This window comes from Plectropomus leopardus, chromosome 19 (genome assembly GCF_026936395.1).
Source record: "Plectropomus leopardus strain MGB_pleo_1.0 chromosome 19, ASM2693639v1, whole genome shotgun sequence".
NCBI lineage: Eukaryota > Metazoa > Chordata > Actinopteri > Perciformes > Serranidae > Plectropomus > Plectropomus leopardus.
The window spans coordinates 12,693,586-12,715,735 of NC_142194.1; the positions used below are offsets into that span (position 1 = coordinate 12,693,586).

The 22,150-nt window shown below is 36.9% G+C and overlaps 3 protein-coding genes across 3 annotated transcripts; all 3 read right to left on the minus strand.

The window, feature by feature from the left end:
• Positions 1–811: 811 nt before the first annotated feature.
• On the minus strand, positions 812–7,852 carry dcakd (dephospho-CoA kinase domain containing). The gene is made up of 5 exons (XM_042508100.2): positions 7,534–7,852; positions 4,952–5,063; positions 3,536–3,739; positions 2,404–2,491; positions 812–2,135 (listed from the first exon to the last, which is right to left on the minus strand). Exons 2-5 carry the CDS (start codon positions 5,061–5,063, stop codon positions 1,850–1,852), a joined length of 690 nt encoding a protein of 229 aa, XP_042364034.1. The 5' UTR covers positions 7,534–7,852; the 3' UTR covers positions 812–1,849.
• Positions 7,853–7,952: 100 nt separating this feature from the next.
• On the minus strand, positions 7,953–12,746 carry pus3 (pseudouridylate synthase 3). The gene is made up of 7 exons (XM_042508080.2): positions 12,612–12,746; positions 11,871–12,288; positions 10,644–10,921; positions 10,384–10,567; positions 10,158–10,267; positions 9,540–9,712; positions 7,953–8,400 (listed from the first exon to the last, which is right to left on the minus strand). Exons 2-7 carry the CDS (start codon positions 12,285–12,287, stop codon positions 8,135–8,137), a joined length of 1,428 nt encoding a protein of 475 aa, XP_042364014.2. The 5' UTR covers position 12,288; positions 12,612–12,746; the 3' UTR covers positions 7,953–8,134.
• A 2,751-nt stretch (positions 12,747–15,497) lies between these two features.
• Positions 15,498–19,269, minus strand: LOC121958448 (CD63 antigen-like). Its single transcript, XM_042507372.2, has 7 exons — positions 19,147–19,269; positions 18,317–18,505; positions 18,074–18,148; positions 17,450–17,560; positions 16,360–16,497; positions 16,185–16,268; positions 15,498–15,878 (listed from the first exon to the last, which is right to left on the minus strand). Exons 1-7 carry the CDS (start codon positions 19,201–19,203, stop codon positions 15,807–15,809), a joined length of 726 nt encoding a protein of 241 aa, XP_042363306.2. The 5' UTR covers positions 19,204–19,269; the 3' UTR covers positions 15,498–15,806.
• Between the last annotated feature and the right edge of the window lie 2,881 nt (positions 19,270–22,150).

Sequence of the window (22,150 nt, forward strand, 5' to 3'; positions counted from 1 at the left end):
TTTTAACAGAGAGCCTGCGTTGCAAACTGGAGGTGTGGAGTTGTGCATTCACCAGACAGGGGAGAGCTAACAAACAGTGCGTAAATGAGTTGCATTGTGGGAAATGTAGTGTTTTTTTTCAGTCTGACCCAGAGTAGTCAATATAAGTCATGATATCTCAGCCTCTACTGCTTCAATTTTTAACACTGTTATTTAAATCTGTCTGTTATAAGTCGCTCAGTTCAATAAAGGTCCAACACTAAATCCCTGGAGTATACCGCTTTTTAATTTCTTTATTAACTTCTGACTAATATCTTGACTTAAGTAAACCAAAGTTGTTTAAAGATCCCCTCCAGACATGTTTTAAAAACACATAAAATCACTCTGCTTTGAATAATCATTTGAGTGTGTTTTTTTTACAAAAAAAAGTTAAATTGGGTCACGAACCATCATTAAAATTACATCTGCTCCCTTCGTTTATTGAAAAATATTTTATGTTTAATTATTGAACTGCTACTACATTACTGTAAAGTATATTCCAAATCCCAGAGTATGTGTACTGATCGGGAGATTGTAAATTCCCAAATCACACTTAAGTTGCATATTTGGCCACAAATAGCTTCTAAATTAGTTGTAATGTTGAAAATCCTGCTGGTGCAAATATGTATTGAACCCAGATTAGAATGAGCTCAGAGAAACTGTCCCCCTAGATTAGATGATTTTGAAAACAGATTATTATATAATATATTTTCAGGAAGAAGGGCACTAAAACTAAAATGTTTTTTTAAAAGTTTTTTTTTTTTAAAAAGAAAGAAACACAATCCAACAGCTGTTACTTTAAAACAGTAGTGTTTGATCATTTATGTTTCAGTTAAGCGGCTAATGTTACAAATGTGTTTTAGTTACAAGTGGATGTGCACAGAAAAACAAAAACCACAGTATTTACAGAGGGCAGCTTCAAGTGTAAGAAAATACAGTGACATATATAAAGTCTGTTAATTCATGTAAATTCACTCTGTCTGTTCCCATTAAAAATGGATTGTCAAATACATTCTGTCACCTATCTTCATTATACAGGTCGTTAGTATACAATCATTACATTTTCTGTGAGCCTCACATCATTCATTTTGGGGCATTTTATTACATTTTCTATGATGAATATTCTATCTTATTTAAATATATTCATCACTGAGGATACATGTGGTGTTTTGTACTAAAAGTTGAAGTTTTAAACTGCAAATAAGTGAAAATAAAATAGAAACCATAGTGACTTCTGCACATCTAACGTTGTCAAGAATGTACAGACGTTTACTTCTTCCGTTGCTCGCTCAAGGGTCTGGTGTTTTCATCACCGCTATCACCCAAAATTTCTAATTTGGATATCTTTGTAGAAGGTGTAAGCAAATTAATAAAATCTCTCAGTTTCTACATGATCAGTTTTTACTTTTTTTTTAAAACTGATGTTAGTTATGAGTTGACAGCTGTGCAAAAAATAAAAGTTTAACCAGCTTTTAGATCCCAAACTGATTCACTGTTGAGAGCATCGGGAAGCTTGTAGAGCAACGCAATCTTTACGGAATCACCTTAATGTTTTTAACGTCTTTTAACAAGTAAAACCAACTGAAATTGCACATTTAAACCCTTCACACCAATTACATTTGTCAGTGCATGTTGTGTCAATAACGTAAGTCAGTGTTAACTGCAAACAGAGCACGTCACACCGCTGAACTGTAGAGGTGGGTGCTGTGAAACTAATCTCACAGTAAATTGCATCGGGACCTCCCGACGTGCCTTCGCCTGCTTCTACTCACACCCTCATACCTGACCGCATCCTGGACCAAACTCTGTCTTCCTCCTCATCCGTCCTCTGTTAGGACAAAAGTATCTTGGCTGCGTACAGCAGGATCCCACCCAGGCTGGTAGTGGCAGCGATGGCAATGACCCTCACTAGGAGGAAGTCCATGGAGTCCTCCAGCTTTGTGTGCAATCGCAGGACCTGCCGGTGGGTGTCCTCGCGGCTGCCCGAGTTCTCGATAACGTGATTGGCCAAGCCGCGCTTTTCGTTGAGCGGCATTTGTGCGGCCACGCGCTGCTCGGCCTGCTCCTGGGTCAGGCCGTCCCTCTGCATTAGGCGCAAAAGCTGAGTGGCAGGGTCACTGAAAAGGAACAGACAATGGAGGTTATTTATGGTGCAGCCGCGGTGCCTTGTTAAAAAATCCAGAGGCAGTGAGTCATGCTAATGAGACACGGAGGGCTGGAAAGAGGTAACCAATAACCCACAAAACTGGGCCTAATGGCCAGTTTATGTCAAAAACAAACTTTCAAATATTTAATGATTGAATATATGAAACTTGTAAATAAACAGTCAAAAAGTTAAACTCTGAAGTGACAGGGAAAATCGGGGGGAAAAGTGAGTGGTCTTACCAGTAAACTACTACAGTGTGGTTTAGAAACTGAGTCAGACGTCTGGTTTCAAAGAGAAGGGGGACATCCAGCACCACGTAGCGGTACCCTAAGGAGACAAATTTACATTTACATTGTGAAAATTTACAGTGAAAATACCAGTAACACAATTAATTAATTAGTTTTTAACAAAATCAAGTTGTAAATGAGAGGTTTATTTGAAGGTGTGTGAGACATCTGGAGTTGCTGACGAATTGATGTAGCAAGTGGAAGTCATGGCAGGTGCAGTATTTTGTTTTAAAGTTAAAGAAATACTTCATCCGTAAAATGACCATTTGTATAACGATTACACACAATTTATTACGCTGAATTTATCATGTTTTGCATGCCTCCATTGCAAACGAAGAATCCAATAACAGCGAATGAATTGAAGTCATAGGGGTCCACCTTTAACAACAGCAAAACTGTGTAAAGCATTTATTTACAAACTCTCATACAACGTGTGCAGTATAATCCAAGTCTCATTTATCCACTCGTATGCTCAGTACTTCCCAAACTAACAGCCCGCGCTCTCTTCAAAGCCACACTCTGTTAACAAAAACATCAATCTTACCGCGCAGAAAATGAGAGACGCTGGATACTACTGCCTTAATTGGTCGTTTGTTTGAGTTATTATGTGACTTTGGTGAATCTGAACTAACCCTTCAAACCATAAGTCCCATAATAAGAAAAAACAAACTAACTGATCGAGGCGGCTGTAGAACAAAAGCTCCTGTGTTTGGAGAGTTAAAATGAAAATGAAAATGAAGCTTTTTTTTCATCAATTCAATGCAACATGGGGCGAGAAATCAATATACAAACGCTCATTTTCTGCGGTGAAGTATTTCTTTAAGGTTTTAAAAGTTTACAGCAAAAGTTCTGTGTGCAGCCACTATTCACGACTTTCTTCTCAGTCACCTTCTATCTCTTAAAATGTTGGGAATATTCTTAAATATCTCCCAATCTGGCTCACAGAGAGCACTGCATACAGCTTTGTAAGAAAAAGCCTGAACTCCTACTGCTGCACAGCAAAACAGCTTTGGCTCACTTTCAGTGAATGATCCTCCGTTTCTCTGTTAACCGAAATCTGAGCCAAACTCAGCTCCTCCCTCACCTCTGAGAAAGTAGAACAGGATCTCTTTGAGCATTGCTCTGTGGATCTCTGGGTGGGTGATGGAGTTCAGCAGCTTCCTCTTTTCTTCGTTGGCAAAGATGAGCTGGCCCAGCTTCTGCCTGTCGATCTCACCGTTCTCGAGCAGGATCTCTGGCCCGAAGTGGTAGACGATGCGGGAATAGGCGGGAGTGTGCGGCTCCACAACTGTTGTCAAGAGGCGGCAGTAACATTTGGTTTCATTGTTTAAATTGACAAAACAACAACGTTGTAGTGGCCATCTGTCGGCAAAATTTAATTCAAATAATCAAAGGGCCACTGACGCACCATAAACATGTAGGTAGGAAAAAGAAGTCTGATGTCAATTCAAAGTTTTTGCTGTTCTTTTGTATTTATTTCGCCCAAAAAACTAGTAAGCAGTAAGAAAATACTAATTAAGCAAAACTATAAATAATAATAATAATAATAATAAAACCAAACAAATACATAGCAAAAGAAACATTATCAAAAAATGAATTTAAATAAAGCAAACATCTAGAATAATAAAACAGCATTACTTATGTTTAACATAATAATAATAATAATGATAATAACAATAAAAAATTATCAAAAAACTAATCTACATAAAGCAAAGTTTTAGTAGAATAAATCAGCATTACATATGTTTAACATTAATAATAATTATAATAATAATAAAAAATATCAAAAAACGAATCTACATAAAGCAAAAATTTAGTAGAATAAATCAACATTACTTATGTTTAACATAACAATAATGATAATAATAATAAAAAATAAATCCACATAAAGCAAAAATTTAGTAGAATAAATCAGCATTACTTATGTTTAGCAAAGCACTAAATACTACCAACAAATATCCCAAACAAATGTAGAAAATGTTTTAAAAAAAGACTTTTTGAATATTGATTTCTGGTCGATAATGCAGTATTTAGGAAAAGACAACAGCTGTGTGAGATGTTCGAAAATCGCACACCAGCAAAAAATAAAAAGGAGGGAAGAAAATATTGAAATTACTCTTTAAACGGACTAATCAACCACTTGAGTGCAATTAAATCTTTATCCGAATGCCTTCTTTTTTCTCCCACACACAGCTGTGCTCTCCTCACCTACTTCTGTGACCTTTATGTCTTCACCACGTAACTACAACATTATCCCTGCAGTCAGCAGAGACAGCCGTCATGATTCATGCACTCTCTGCGAGCGCTGGTCCTAATGAACCTCCTACAGGCCCAAACTCTATACGTCCATTTCAGTATAACGAGAACTCACAGTCTGTGATTTACGACATATAGGTGAATCCCACATCTGAGTTCAGCTCCATGACAGTTTTTGACAGCTTTAACTAAAACTTATACTTTTTCAATCTTAGTAGTTTGCAGGGGAGAGATGTTCACTTACCTTTTCTGGCCACAACATCGGCATCGATAATGGGGCAGCCAAGCTCCCGCAGCATTGAAGACACTGTGCTTTTCCCTGAGGCGATACCTCCCGTCAGCCCCACCAGGAACATCTTAAAATAAAGACACACAAAGATGTATTCAAGCAGTAAAGTATTACTGCCACTCTTTAGAGGAATGGTTCCCAAACGCCAAAGCTGATTTTAAAACCTTTGAAACGTGGTTCAACATCAGTTTTCTTGTGCTCGATCAGACGCCTCTCACAAGCTATTTAAACCCTTGAAACCTGAGCATGTTGGTTTAATTTATTTTAAAAACATTGGCGAAAATGACCAACTTCGCAAGAAATGTCCCACTAATTGCAAAGAAAAAAAAAAAAAAAAAAAGTAAAATGTGACCCTAAAATAAAAAAGGGCAGGGGGCAATTATTGGAAATGTTTTAAAAAAAATCTACAGAAAATGTAAATATAAATCATGTAACACACAAAAAAACCCTAGACAAATATTTCTTTAATTTTCTGCACTTTTTTTCAGGTTATTTTCTCATGTGGTTTTTACTTTACTTTTTTGCTTATTTTCAGGTGTTTTCTTGTAACTTTTGTCTACTTTATTACTGTTTTGGGCCATGTGTTGTTGGTCAGTAGGCTACTTCTGTGAAGAAAACAAAATGAAATTGATATTCTAAGAGTTTGGATTATTTTTTTAAGATATAAATGAAAATCTCACAGGATAAGGGCATGGTGAAGACCTGAACACGAGCCATATTCACATAGCCTCCACTCTCTGCTAAACAGTTTTGTTTAATCAAAATCAGTGAATGGTGTAAATATTATGAGAATAGCTGCACTGGAAAGATGTGTACTGAAAAGAAGTTGGTGTGCTGAATTCTTATTTCTTATCCATATAACAGAATTGTATTCAAAGTATTCATAAGGTATTGGGAAAACTCATCTCTGATGCAATATTCATAGAAATAAATAGAAATAGCAGAACATATAAAAAAAAAAACAACTTCTAGATGGGCTTATGCTTGATTTGTTTGTAATTAAGAGCAATGTGAAAAAAAAAACGACACTTAAAAATGTTAGAGAACTTTTCACCACAAGTAAAAATACACAAAAGGAAATAAATACATTAACTGCATATGTCAAATTATGTATATATCAACACACAATTGTGTCCATAGGTACTACTTACAATCTTAAACTTACAAATACCTACTCTAGAGGTCATAACAGAGCCAGATATTTTTCAGATTAAATTTCTGGTGTTTTTGCTTGTTGAAATGATTAAATATTGACTGTCATGAGGTTAAACAACACGCCCCCTGGTGTGGAGGTGCTGAACTACAATCATAAGTGCCACTTGGCTAACAGGTTATCTTGGGCTGGTTTGACAGCTTTATAATTATTTCGAATCAGAATCAGCTTTACAGGTCAAGTATATGTGTACACATACAAGGAATTTGACACTGGTTTTTGCAAGGGACAATACTTTATTTAGCAGAGTACACGGTGGCTTGGGTGTGACTTTGAGCTTTTTTTTTGTATCATGACCCTCCCTACAAATATTTATCATGGAGCCTTCCTGAGTGACTGGAGGAAAATACACAACCCTTCTTTCACCGTAAACCATATTTCACAGATTGTGATAACGATAAATTGTGTGATTTTTTGGAGATTTTTAAAAGAAAAACGTTTTTCAAATCCACTAACAGGTTTTAAAGTTGGGAAAGTATTTAAACTAAATACAAAAGATGACTATTTTAAGTTAAATGTCCCTCTGATAAGCCAAACCAAAAAGCATCTCCCACCCCGTTTAAAGACTTCCTACATTTTTTTTTTAAAAAACAAAAGAAATAAATAAAATGAAATAAAAATAGTAAAAAAAGACAAGAAAATGACAACAAAATTATCTTTGGGGGAATATTGAATACTATCAAAAAAAAAAATAGGGATGTTACAGAAAATAAAATCTGAATGCATTCTAATCATTTATATTTGTAGAACTTTCTTAAGGTCGTTTTCTTCTTATTATTATTATGTTCACTTTTCTTCTTTGCTGAATATTTTCAGATAATTGCCTTTTTAAAAAAAAACACACAAAAAAAACCACATTTCTTTCTAATTTTTGGGCCATTTCATTTGTTGATCTTTTCTTTCTTCCCATGATTTTTGAAAGAATTCAAGCCAATTTTGCTCAGGTTTCAAAGGGTTAAAAGATAACTTGCAACACCACCTCCCCTCTCATAAATACCCAACAGTCCCTTACTCTCGATGCACTTATTCAGCATGAAAACACAGCAGCTAAAAACAAGGTCAACAAAGCTGAACAACAAACATTTAACAATAATGTAGAATTATAAACAAATTAAAAGTATCACTAAAGATGCAAAACATCACTACAATGACATTTGTAGACAGGAATGCAATAAAATAACACTGTTTTTAAATAAACACCAAAATAAACCCAGTTCAGAGACATCACAGCCTCTAAACGCTGGAGGCTAAGAGAAAACGACTGTTTACAACTTATGTTGATGCTGATATGCGCAAATACTCCTGGTATTTTTTTTAATTTTACCTCTTAAGCGTGTGATACTCCTTAAATCAGCTGGATTGAGAGTGGGGGTCCGTGCAGAGCCTCAGTTTTGGGGCCGGTGCAGTAAACAACCAAGATTGCTAACAAGCTAACGTTAGCACAAGTATGTTCAGGTCAGAGCGAACATAAATATGCGATAAAATGAAGCTGTAGCCATTTTCACTCCGTCTTGTAAAGTGTATAGTCAGGTGAAAAGGTTGGAGACAGCCAAATTGCTGGATATTGCTGTTTGTAACTATAAATTGTAACGTTACTTAACTGATTGCTAACGACTTAGCTTCTTAGCTTAACAAGCGCCACCTCAAAAACATTCCGATGACTTCTCTCACATTAGTTCCGCTTGGCTAATTCAGTTCAGGTGCTTCAACTGTGTTGAAAATCAAACTCAAAAGACAGGCACCTTCACAAAAACGTATTTATTTCAAAGCAGATCAGAGATTTGAGAATGAGAATGCACATACATTGTTTTTATGGAATAAAAAAAATAATAAATCACTGTTTTGTTGCCTGAAATAAAATGTGTTTTCTCCAAAACAAAAATTCCTACAAAATAACTTTCTCTCCATTCTCCCTTGAGAAAACATCAGTCATCTGCTTTTTGATCAGGACTGTGTTGTGACATCTCTGAAGAAACAGGCAGATTTGGAGCATTGTGGGAGTGTTTGGATTTTTTCCCTCGGTGAACCGTTTCACCTCCGTTCTCCCCTTCCTCCCGCTCCAGCCTGCCTCTTTTCACAAAATGCTTTATCCTGGACTCCAGGCTCTCGCAGCATGGACGCTCCAGCAGCGGCCGGTAGTTTCTCTGCCTGCTGCCTTCCACTAGCCAGCAACGATCTGACGACACTCCCCCTGGAGAGAAGTGGAGACGCAAATAAAATGTGGGTCCTGTGCCAGAAAAATTTGAGCTTGATGCGCTAATTTGTGCTTTTTCAGCATCAATTTATATCTAATTTTGTAAAAAAAAAATGCTACTTTCTTTTGAAATCAACACATGTATGTTTATATAATGTAATATTTTTCTAATGTCTTATAATTTAATTCTGTGTACATATATTTTAGTCTTTATATTCTCTTTGTACTTCTTTTTGCACCGTGGACATTGAGAGAAATGTATTTTCAATTCCTAACATACGTGGCAGAATTGACAATAAAGCTGATTTTGACTTATGCTCTGGAGGTGTTATAACAGTGCGACACAAGAACACAACACTGCAGCACTACTACTTAGTGTTGTTGAGTCAGAGCAATGTGTCAGTCATGCTGGTCTAAAACTATTATTCACTGTGAAATCTAACATTCAATCCGTTCCTGCAAATTACTGCAGCAAATTAATTCAGCTTTAATTATATAAAGCAGTTTTTTGTGTATATTAATAAAACCATATAAAAAGGCATATTATACGCATAAACAGAAAAAAGAAAATATATTTCAGCTGTTGTGAATGTGTGGATACTGGCCCGAGCTAATGTTCGATTCCGAAACAATGATCACAAGCGTTCCTACAGTTTACAGCAACTGGAATTTAAGACTTTTTAACGCATTTTCTGATTTCACTATAACCAAAACTGGGGGGAAAATGAAAAAGAAAAGTCACAATATTCACTTTAGTATAAAACATGACTTTTGAGTTACAGCAATACAAGTTGTTTTCTGTAAATCTGTCTTTTTTCTTTTTAAAGTTACCTATTATTTTGAGATTTAACAACGTGATGCCAGAAAAAAAAAGACCCTAACAGCGTTCCTTTTATGTCTTGTGAAAAAATACTTGAAAACATAAACAAGACTAATTAAGGCCTTATTGTTAGATTGATTATTCAATGCCTTTTAAGACTTTTTAAGGATCCGCAGGTACCCTGATCACAGTCCAGTCCTGCAGAGCTCTGTTTCAAAATCCCTCTTATTATGATAACGTTTATTATGAAGTCTAACGAGCTAAAACTCAAAATGTGTAGTTTGTTAAGGTCTGTTCATTTATTTGAACATCTCACCTACGGCCTCCAAACCCTGGATCATCCCGAGGAGGACGTGGGTCTTGACTGCACTCTGGGTCCAGTGTTGTTGGAGCACAGACAGGACGAGGTTCACCTCTTCAGGCTCCTGTCTCCAGCTCAAACCCTCAAAGTGGCAGTCGTACAGCACCAGCGGGTAATCTACTGCCATGCTGGAGACGAGAAGAGAAATATTCGTCATTCAGATGTAACTGTAGTTGTAATATGATAATAATAATAATGATAATAATAATAATAATAATCATACATTTTATTTATAGAGCTCTTTTCAAGGAACACAGACATTTGACAGAAGTCAAAAAAGATCATAAAATACATATAAAAATATATGTTTTCCTATTATTGTCTTAGTTTTCCCAGGAGATTTATTATTTATACTTGTGTAGGATAATAGTAATAATACATTTTATTTATAGAGCGCCTATCAAGAATCACTTTACAGAAGTACAAAAAAAAATCATAAAACAACACTTTAAAACACATAATAAAATTCACACTGTACAATATTCATATTCATTAATTAGACGTTAAAAGCAGTCTTGACAGGTGGGTTTTGATCAGTAATTTGAACTGGAATCTGAAAACTTTTCTTTTCACCTGTACTGAGGCTTCCTGGGGTTACTCTGAACATCCAGGAGCTGATTAATGATCTCCGGGGCTTCCAGTTTCTGTCCTATCAGGAGAAGCAGCGCCATCATGCATCGTACCTGCAGCAACACACGAGAGGAAACAGAGACAGCTTGACATTAATATTATTTATCGTTAAGCAGAGCTGTATAAAACTGTGGAGAAAAAAAACTCCTGAGTGAGTGTTACTTGATACCTGGTGGTAAAGGAAGGCCAGTCCTTTAATCTCAAACATGAAGAGGTCATACTGGTTTGTACTGGAGATGTGCTGCGGCTGCACGGGCTTCACTGATGCCGACAGGATGGTCCTCTCAAACTGCAGGACTCCGTTTCCCACATCCATTTTGCACAAGTTGCGAAAGTCGTGCGTTCCCTCGTATCTGTTGGGTGTTAAGAGGTCTTCAAATCAGAACTGTGACTTCTTGGGGCGTCAGCGTTAAGTCTTTCTTCACCAACCTTTTTGCAGCATCCGCCATCAATGCGACATCCAAGCAGCCGCGGGGAAAGTAGTACCGGTACGTACGAGATTGACAGTCAAAGCGTGCACTGAAACCCTCGGCTACTGGTGCCCAGTCCAAGATCCTGATGTCCTGGGGCAGGACTCTGTTCAGCATCTTCACATATGGAAGCTCAGAGGCGGCAGATTTATTCCTGGAGCCAACGTCAACATGTTCAGGGAGTGTGACGCCCAGACCTCCACAAAACTGTGTGGAGCGCAAATCGATGGTTATGACCTGTGGAGACGAGACAGCGTTTATATTTGCAGGCCCTGAACCAGTCGGCTTACTGGTATATTGTCACATTATTGGTTTATATAGTTAAACCCTATAAACATCCTATAAACATGAGCAATCAGTGCTTGATTTCTTTCAAAAGTATGGGGAGAGACAGCAATAACAAAAGAGAAGAAATGGCCCAAAAAATTAGCAATAAATTTGCAAAAACAAAACATAACAAGAAAATTACCTGAAAATAACAAAAAAGTTTTTTTAAAAAAAATACTTTCTAATAATAATAATAATAATTTCTTACAATTTTCCCTATTTTTTCATATGTAATAACCCCCCCCGATAATTTTCTGTTTTGTTTTTTTTTTTAATTTTTAATTTTCAGGACATTTCTTTCAAAGTGGCTCATCACCTTTTCTGCCATGTTTTCAAAACAAATGAGAATAATTTTCTTAGGTTTCAGAGGTTTAAATGCTTCTAAAAGGCGTCTGAACGCAGCTCATTTTTGTTGATTTTGCTTTAGGGAGGGACAAGAGATAAATAACCCCAAAACGATCAAGAAATTATTAAAAAGTACAAGAAAATCACCTAAAATAATTTTAAAACAATAATAAAAAAGGGAAACGACTCTGCTTAAAAATCACAATAATTCTGTGACATCACTTTAAATATGTAATAATGATAAATTGCTGTAAATCTATATTTTAACTAGATTTTTCTCTTGCTCCCTAGACATTTTTCCCTAGCCTTTTGAAAGTAATCTTCTCAATCTAACAATTTATTGCAATTTGTGGAGCATTTCTAACCACGCTGCTCCTTGCTTTTTCCGTGTATTTTTGAAAAAGTACCAATTTGCAAAGGTTTAAACATGTGCTGCACAAGAAAACTGATGTTGCTCTAGGTTTCAAAATGTTAAGTCTCTCTATACAGAGACTTTGAGTCTTGGTGAACTCACCTGGGAAAAGGCACTAACTCCTTTATCTGTGCGACCACACCGATGGTAGTTGGAGCTCTGTCGGTCCTGGATCAGCCGCGTTTTCAGCAAAGCTTCAAAGAGTCTGGCCTCCACAGTGTTGTCTGTGTTCTCCTGAACTGCAAACCCCTGGTAGGACCATCCCAGGTAAGCCAGCCGGAGAGCCACATGGCGCCGAGGGTGGGCAGAGAAGTCAAAAGGACGCGCTTTGGCTGCTTTCTTACCCTTTTTACTGCTGCTGGTGCCGCCATCAGATCTGCAGTCTGTGTTTCCATGAGGAGGTGAGTTGTAAATATTGTCCATGTCAATTTCAGCTTCACTTCTCTCCTTCAGCTGGGACTTGAGGGCCTCCAGGTCTGCCTCCAGCTCCTTTATTCTCTGGATTAAAGCCTCAGACATGCTGCTTGACAAATAAACGTGAGAAACCATATAGAGAAGAAAACTTAATGTTTCCACAAAAATGAGTACCACTGTAGTACTAACACTTAGCTACCACTATATATATTTTACTTGCGGTGCCAAACACATTAAAGCAGTACAGTTTACTCTTGCTTAATTCACAGTTGAATTTTACCACAGTATTCAGTTAACTTGGAGTCCATTGAACTGTATGTTGACAGGCTAAATGCTACACTCACACTGTTAGCGTAGCTTATAATTTACACAGTAGATACAAGGACTGGTGGTTAAAAATAGTATTGCCAATAAAAATAACTTATTTACCTTTTAATTTAGTTTCAGTGCTGCTGATAAACTTGTTTTTCAGTCAGTTTTCCGTGCTGCTGGCGCACACGTTACTTTTCATGCTATTGCGGATTTGGTACAGCCGGACCGATTTAGCGAACGGACGCATTTCCTTTGGAGGGTTTCTGGGAAATGTATTTTAAATCGTTAAGTTGGAAAATGGTGAAAGATAAAATTGAAAAAGCAAATAATTTTAGTTTTTCCATTTAAGCATTTCCATTTCCCATTTTAAGTTTCTTGTTTTATTATACATATTGTATCAATTTTAATATTTAGTTATGAATATTTGTTGTTTACTGACGCATTACTCACATTTATATTTTCATATTTGAACTTATTATTCAATATTTGAACCAGCTAATTCTATAAATTGTACTGTAACATAGGGCAGTTTTATATTTTACACACTTTACACACTCAGTACATTATCCATATTATATTCACATGTTAGTGTAAAGTGTCTATTACTATTTTTTTTTTTTTTTACATTATATATTTTTACACACTTACATACTCAGTATATTATGGTTTTAATATTTACATGTTGTGGTGCTGGTCTCAGAGTGACTGTAAAGAACCACAATTTCCCACTGCAGATCAATGATGTATTTCTGATTTCTGATGTTTTGCTTTTCATATCTCCATTGTCATATTTAATGTCATCTTCACAATTTAAAATTTTTGTTTGAGGATTTCCAGTCAAGCTTTTGCATTTTAAATTTACCTTTTTTTTGTCACTTTACATTTTCAAGCAATAATCTCGCATTTTAAATGAGCTTTTTCCATTTTCCTTTTTAAGTTTAATCATGGCCTGATTATTCCTAGTAGTGTGGTAAATTAATAATCTTTTTAATTCAAATATATCCTTCACAGGTGATGCACGTGTTTGAACACAAACCAAGTAAATTAGGAACCAAATAGGAGCATACAAGAGCAACATTCTAAGTGAATTGAACTCCCTTGTGTTTGATAGACTGCCATTATATTCCTTTTGATATCCTTTAAAAAGGAACCGCAGGCTGGCGAATATGAAAGCACCGAGTGCAGTTTGCTGATTTTCATCTGATTATGACACACCCACTACAATAGGTTGCAGCGGGCCTTCAGGTTCAGATTGACACCAGTCTCAGCAAGGGGCAACACGACCACAACACAAGAGGTTAAAAGCTTTGTTTAGTGTATAAAATATATAACTCTATATATAACTCTTCCTTTTGTCAGCTGGCACACCCAGACACACCTGCGTGCAAGCACACTCTGATTTACCGCCTACAGCTCACAGCAAACCTGAAATTATTCCACCCCACACCCAGCTAGCTATTTCTGGTTTTAAAAACGTTCAGAGAATGGTACAATTCAACCAATGCAATGTTTTAGTAATGTTTTCAGCTGCAAGTTCCCATAGCATTCTTCATCATCAAAAAAATGTGAAAAAAGGTTTTATGTTTTTATTAAGTTGTTTTTTTTTGTTATCACATTATATTAAATTTACATTTAAAAATGGTGCAATGCAATCTCAGTCCTCAATAACATTTTCTGAATGTTGCTTTGAAAATGTTCCTCCTTTGTTCTCATGTAACATTGTGGGAACATTTTATAAAAGAGCATTCTGTGATCCGTCACTTCTCTTCACCAAAACATCCCCAGAATGTTGCAGTTATAATGTTACTTAGCATTAGCTAAGCATTAACCATAGCATTTAATCTTACAGGGACATTATTTTACATGACGAATATCCTTAAAAGTTCTTTGAATATTAGATCAAAATGTTTTCTTTAAAACATGATTGCAATGTTAGCCAACATTGTGAGAACATTCCTGGCTATGACCCATGGCTCAGCGTCAACTGTAGACCAAAGATGTCCCGTCTGAACCAAACTCCAGATGTTCACAGATCTGACCGAGCCTTTGTCATTGTGGTCAACTTTCCTGTCTGAAAAGAAATGCTGACCAAGGAGGAAGCAGAGTTGGTGTCAGGCAGGCAGACAACGGAGCAGACAAATCCAGTAGGAGCAGGCAGCGGGAACAATGAGGACAGGCTGGGAATCGATGTACCATCAGAACGATAAACACCAAAGGCACGCACACAGAAGAGATGTTTCGCTCGGCGGGGGGCTCTGAAGATGTCAGGAAGAATGGCGATCTCACTTGATGGAGCCATAAACACCGCACAGCCACAGGAAGACTAGAACCAGGAAGGGCACAGGCAAAACTCGGGGTCGGAGACAGAAGGCTATTAGATTTACTGGGGCAGAGACGAGGAGAGGTGGTCAGAAGCGAGCCGAGTTGAAACCAGGAAAACAGTCCGAGAGTGAGTACTGGAAGGTCAGTCATTAAAGTGAAGACGATCTGGAAAAGTGTGAAGCTGCTTAAATACCAGGTGGAGGTAATGATGCTGATGAGGGGGAGTGGCCGGGTAAAGAGAGAGGTGGGGCTGGAGTAAGCGGACAAAATCCCACAACAGGAGGAGAGAGGCAGAGAAGACTGTGACAGATATGGTTGCAGACTGAAACTTCATCCGTGTACCAAGCATGTAGTAGAATTATATTTGCCGAAAAATGCGAATGACCCCATCTAGAGCCAGTATTTGGTTTGTCCGTTCTGGGCTTCTGCAGAACAACATAGCAGACTTCATTGAGGAGCATGTGCTCTGTATGTAGATAAAACCGGCTCGCTCTAGGCTGGCTCTATAACATAGTTAGGAATATTATATTCCATTTCCGCTAATATATCCCCTAATCCTACACAATGAACCTATAAGAAAATCTAAGAAGTCATTTTGTGTTTAGCAGAGCAAGGATTCACATGCCACCAAGTCACACACATCAGTTATCAAAAATGCACATTAAACCATTCAACCAGAGTGTATCACACATTTATTCCAAATATTCATTGCAGCATGAATTTTAAATATTAGACTCATAACAGGTCATAATGGTATTGACACAGACCATAATAGACAAAAGATTGTCAGATAAATTGTAAGTCACATTCTGCAAGCATGAAGGTAGCAATAAGGTACCAGTTGTTTCAAACATATTGATGACATGTTTAATCTTTATGTTGCATTTTAGAAAGAATAAACTGGACGAGCAAATAAAATAAATCAAATTTGAGCCAAAGAAAGAGAAAAATGCCAGTGATGTGGGAAGTCGGCTTCGCCATGATGACACATCAGCTCATGTTTTCATAATTTTTTCCTCTTATGTTCAGACAAAAGAAAGCCCCCACTACCACTCCAAAAACCTGTAACAGGTAGAAAGGTTACAAGTTACTGGCAGCAAATGAACTCAAAGATGGGTCAAAAAGGTTCTTTTCTCTCTCTGTAAATTTAAATTAATTCTGGATTTCACCTGGGGCATGAGATAGGCTTTATTATCATTCATGTCATCCTCTACTTACTTTTCAAATGTCTGCATTACCATTTGCCATGGACATTTTCTCATGCAAATTGTTGGAAATTGCAGATAAAACTTAATAAATTACTGTCAATCAATTTTTATTTTACACAGATATATTTATGGCATTTTGATATGTCAGGTGTTTATTTACCTCTGTGATTCCAAGAGCAATGCAGACAGCGCCGACCCACAGCAGGCTTCTCAACAGAAAGAGCTTAATGGCGCGGATACAACCCTGAAAAACCCACAGTCTCAAAATACTGTATCTTTGTTCACAGAAATTAGATGAAATGGATATGAATTTGAAATGAGATTTCCCAGCAGACCTTTGGGTGCACTTTGTCCTTGTCTTGTCCACAGCCCTGACCCTTCACCACACAGCAGGAATCTGGCACAGCGTCTTGGTTCCCCCAGCCCACACTGTTGGCCCAGTCATCAGGGCCGTCTGCACCACAGCATTTGAACTGCAACACAGTACATGAAAAGTGCACTCAGGCTGCCTCCGGTGCTTTTGGGTTTGTCTTTTTATTCATTGTGCATTGTAAAAGCAATTAAATATAGGCTACATAAGTGCATGTGAGTGTTATTTTTAAAAATATTATCCTTTTACATGGTGCAGATTCCTTTAGTCGCATTAAAACAAACTGATTTTTAATTCCTATCACATCGCACAGAGAGCTGTTCCAAGTCATATGCTGCAACTTCTCCTCTTTTCTTTAATGTATTGATAATTTATGGTATTAATATTCTCCAAATATATATTTTTTTTCTTTTCAAAGTGCTGCATATGGAAACAGACTTACCAGACAACTTTAATAATTTTTAAATATATATATATAATTCTCAGGTTAATTGTTATCTAACTACACAAACAAAACATGTTTACCTACCAATGCATCGTACATCTAGCAGAAAGTACTTCTTGAAATACTGTGGAGCCAAATTATGGAACATGAACTTTTTAACAGATTCTTTGTCTTTGTTCCAACACAAAAACAAATTTAGTTTGATATTTAAAAAAGATTTGGTACTGTATAGATCATAGCTGTGTTTTTGCTTATTACTATTGAATTTGATGTTGTGTTTATTTCTCTTCAGTGGTGATGATTTGGTGGAAGATATGCATTTATATTGATATTTTACTTTGCATCATGCTGTATTTTGTAAATGTTTGTATATTTTATTCTTTTCTTTTGGTGAGGTCCTCAGAAAAGCCCATTGTGGGTTTCTACTTCACCTGCACATGTAAAATGTTTATATACCTTTTCTGTTTTTCTTTTCTTTATATCTAAATGTGCAATTAAAATAAACTAAAATAAAGGGGGGCTCAAAGGGTCTTACAGCTTGCAGGATTTTTTGGCTCTTGATTTAATTAATCTATCAAACGCCCAAAAAACATAAATCTCAGCATGTCACCATTTCCTGAACTCTGTTGATGGCATGTCTCTTCTCCGGGCTGTATTCTTGAATCACTTTTCGTGCTTTTCCGTCATAGTCGATAGCATTCTTCACCTGTAGGATGAGAGTCTGCAGAGATAATAAAAAAGATTTAAAAGTTTTATATAGGTGGCACAAGAGCTTTACCTATTGTAAAGGCAATGGGCGGATTATGAGAAAATGGCCCTCTGGGCACAGATATGCAAAAGGCCCCACTACCTCTCCTACATTTGAGCATTTAGGTCTCTATGTAGTTATGCTTTTTTTTATTTCATTTCTCTTTCTAGTCATTTTGTGTCACTTTGTTGTCATTTTGTGTTTCTTTGTTGTTGTTTTTATCATTTTCATTGTCATTTTGTCTGTTTTTTTTGCAGTTTATTTCTATCTCTTGGTAATTTTTGTCTCTTTGTGGTTGTTTTGAGTTAATTTCTGTGACATGTTGCAGTCTAAGGCCAGGTGGGGGTGGGGGCTGACACTAGCGGCCCCTCAGTCTGTGCCCGGCTGGCTCTTTCAGTCATCCATCCATGGTAATGTCAAACCACGTTTTCTATGCCCTGAGACACATTATGTTTTGGCATTAAACTCAGGATTTAAATGTCTCACCCTTTTGCGTAATATGTAAAAGGCGGCCCCTGTGAGTACCTCCAGAATGATAATGATGATCAGGATACAGATAAACTAGTTCATAGAGAAACAGAGAGAGAAGTGTGAGAGGTCAGTCATGTCCCATATCTCTTAAAAAAGCAAAGAAAGTTAAAAATAAACTTCCAGTGACGTGTTGAAATACCTCTGGTAAATCATCTCTTCAGAGACATTTAACTCATTATGGAGCATTATTATACTCACACAGGCCATCATATTATAATGGTTAAAGAATGCCCCCAAGTGACCCAAGATTGAGACCAGGGATATGGTGACACCCACTGCAACCAGGACTACAGAGATTTGAGACAGGCTCTTCCCTGCAAAGGCACCCATCTGTTTGTAAGTCGAGTGCTGCTGTACTCCGATAACAATGAGAGCAACCCCAGAAGCCTAAAAAATAAATTTAACAATTGGACATTAATGCATCATGCTTTAAATAGCAAATATAAAATAGCACTAAATGCTACAGTTACAAAAATGAAAAAGTAGCTATGAACAGAAACAATTTTAAGCTTTAATTTAAACAGAAACCAGAAAAGATGAAAAACAACCTAATATCTGCCCATTTTTGAAACAAAACAACATTTTTAAGTAATTCATCAATTGATATGTCTAATTACTTTTGCCATTGACCATTCAAAATAATAAAAAACAATTGTTAACATTGTTTTATTTTTTAAAAAAAGTTTTAATATATCTAATTACAGTTATAGTTACAACTCTTAATTTTACAACCACTCTTAATTTCAATCATTATTAATTAATCACACGTCACCTTCACCAAAAAAAAAAAAAAATCTGACTTTCAGATGTTTTAACATGGACAAGTGCAAGTGAAAAAAAAGCAAACATTTTTATGTTACATTCTCATGTCTGTGTCCTTCAAAAGGCTGGAGAATAACCCCAATCCTGGTCTCCTCAACCAGTACTTTTTTAAAATCACACTTTATGTAGCCCATTATTATTTTACAACATTATCATCACTGTTCCCAAGAGTTTCATTCATAAGCAGAATTACCCAAATTACTTACCAAAAACAGCAAATTGAAGCCAACGAAGCAACATTTGATGCTGCAACACGGGCACATTATGAAGAATTGTTTGTACTGTAATTAAAAGATAAATGAACACAGGCAGAAAGAAAGCAGCAGCTCTTCCTAGTCTGAGAGTGAAGACACACAGGATGAGCACCTAGATGTAATTCAGTAGTAAGTGTGTCATATGACCTTATGAAAATGAACAGGCAGCCTGATAACACACATGGAAGCAAGGAGTCCCTGTCAGGCGATTTGAATAGTAGCATTTGATCAAGTGCAAAAAGGACCATAAAATATGATAATCTCAATATCAGGTTTTAGCCTCTATGTGGTATTGTCACACATTTTAAAATTATAATTTTACCTATACCAGCTGTGGAAAGCTTTTTCCTTTTGCTGCTCTATCAGAAACCTTTTTTCTGCAAGTAATTACTTTGATTTTTTGTATTGTTTATTTATCTGAGAAATTGTTCATTTTTATTCCAATATAAATTCCGGTGACTGTATCTTATGAGCTATTATTTTACTAGTACATTTGATTAGCTATGCACGTAGATCACACACACCATAAAATATTTGTCTATTAACACATAGAAAAACACTTCAGATCATTTCCATTTATCAGACCAGACATTAACATAAGCCTCCTCATGGTAGTATGCCTCCACAAACCAGTCAAGTTGCTGTTACAGTTTACCTCCATGTCTGTCCAGACTTATATGTAGCAGTAACAGTAGACCAAGGGTTCCCAACTGCTGGGTTCTGGTCCAAAAGTGGGTTGTTGGTCCCTCCTGAATGGACCGCATGTGACTCCTGCATATGTCAAGTTTGTAAACAACACATTTTATTTGTTCACAGGTGAGTGAATAGAAATGTTCTTTATACAGGGCACTTTTTGTACTGTTTCACAGCTTGTAATGTTGGGTTTCAATTCGTGAATCTTTTTCTTACAGAAAAACAGAGATGCAGTTTCTTTCTGTCACAACTCAAAGTGTCTGAACACTCAGAGCAGTCTGACTACTGGAACCTGCTTCGGGGCTTCTTCCATCCTTTTGAGGACCGAGCTCTCCCCCAGAGCTTCTCCACCACCAACATATGGAGCGGCTGCAGGAAGCCTGACCCGACTCCACCACCGGCTGGAAAAGGACCGAGGCCTCTGGCTGCAGCACAATAATCTTCCTCACAGTAGAGTGAGTGGCCAGGGATGCTTGTGACACACTGCCAGTGCGTTCTCCGTTTTTCACATCTATGTCTATTTCCATTCATGTCTTTTTCTGTGTTTATCTACTCAGTGTTTTTCTGCTTCTTAGAACTGAAGCCAAAGTGCATCAGGCTGTGAGGGACCATGCTGCTTTCTAATTTCAGACATAACACACCAAATTCTGTTTTTCACTCTGTCCTCATTAAGCAGGGAATCACAGCAGGCTGTTTGAATGTATGCAAGAGAAAGATCATTATAAAAAAAGTCAGTTGTAGGCCAAGTCACGAGGTTTTACCAAAAAAGAAAGAACTGTAATTATTCGACATACAGAGACTTGTTTATCTGTTCAAGCACAATTCATTTACGTGTACACGAGAGTGTGGTTTTATCTTTCTTCTGCTCATTACTGACTCTGTCCATGAGGCTTTATCTGCTTGTTCTTATTTGCCTGCAAAGAAATTCGTGCTGAAGAGACAGGGAGTATTTTGGATTACTGCAGCAGAGTCTGCATCATTTCTCACTGTATTACAAAATGCAATCTATGTTGCTATCTTCACAGTTCAATTGAGGACTTTAGTGGACTTTGGTGGTCTTGTTGTGACCGCCTTATTTGATCATTTCTGCAATGTGCGATGTACAACCACAGGAGGGCCCCATTCCACTTTTTTAAAACAAATGTGTCTAGCATCTGGGCTGCCATCACTCTGACTTAATGGAGTGATGGAGAATGGTATGTGTTTAAACGAGTTTCTGGGAAACAGGATAACAGAGCCTGAATATCTTTGAAGCTGTTCTTAGGAACGGGGAGTCAAATGATAACCATAGTTGGAGCTCAGGGAGAGAACGTTGTCCTTCCCAGTCTTTGCTTTTCCTGTTATGAATTCCACAACACTCAGCCAAAACCTTGTATGATTTCCGTCTGATAAGGATAATTGTTGAGGAAAGAGGTGGAGTTGTGAGGCTTTTGAGGAATACTAAGGTAGAAATACATTTTACCATAACTGCAATATATGGTCGAAAGGTCCAAATATGGTCATAGAAAAGTACCAAAAAATGCACTGAAACTGTAATTCAGTTGCAAATCTTTTACCATATTTGGCTCTTTCTAGAGATTGTGCCAAAACAGAGGACTTGCAATCAATCATTTAATTTTGTCCACAGTTTTAAATGGTGATGTCATGTGTTTTGATGTTCTTTTATTTATTATCTTTTTACAATTCTGACCTTACTCTTTAGTTAACATAAATATTAAGAACAGAAATAAATCGTTTTTTCCATCATGCAGTGGGAAATTTTAGTTAGAACCACAATCTGCAATAGAAGTGTATAGTTTTCATTCATTTGCAAGTAACTGTAATTGAAACATCACTTTTGATACACCAACAGCTTAGTAAATGCATTTTATAAATAATATAATCTAATCACACAATCTAATCATGATGGCGAAAAACACAACAGTTGCCAATGGAATATAAAACAATCCAGTAGAGCCTACAACCTATTTTGTTTTGTATTTTGTTGCATATTGTATGACTCCCAATTTGTCAAATGCCGCCACTTTGACAGTGATGTTGGCATCAAACACTGACCGAAAGAGGCAGCTTTCACAGTGGTATGAAATGCACCGGGCTCATCAGTTTTAGAGGCAGTGGGCAACTCGTCAAATACCATCACACTGTCACAGCAACTCAGCTTCAACTTCAACTTCAACTTCAACTTCAACTTCAACTTCAACTTTATTATCTCAAGAGAAACTGGGTGCATTGTGGACGTTGTTTCTTTTTATTCAAAATGAAC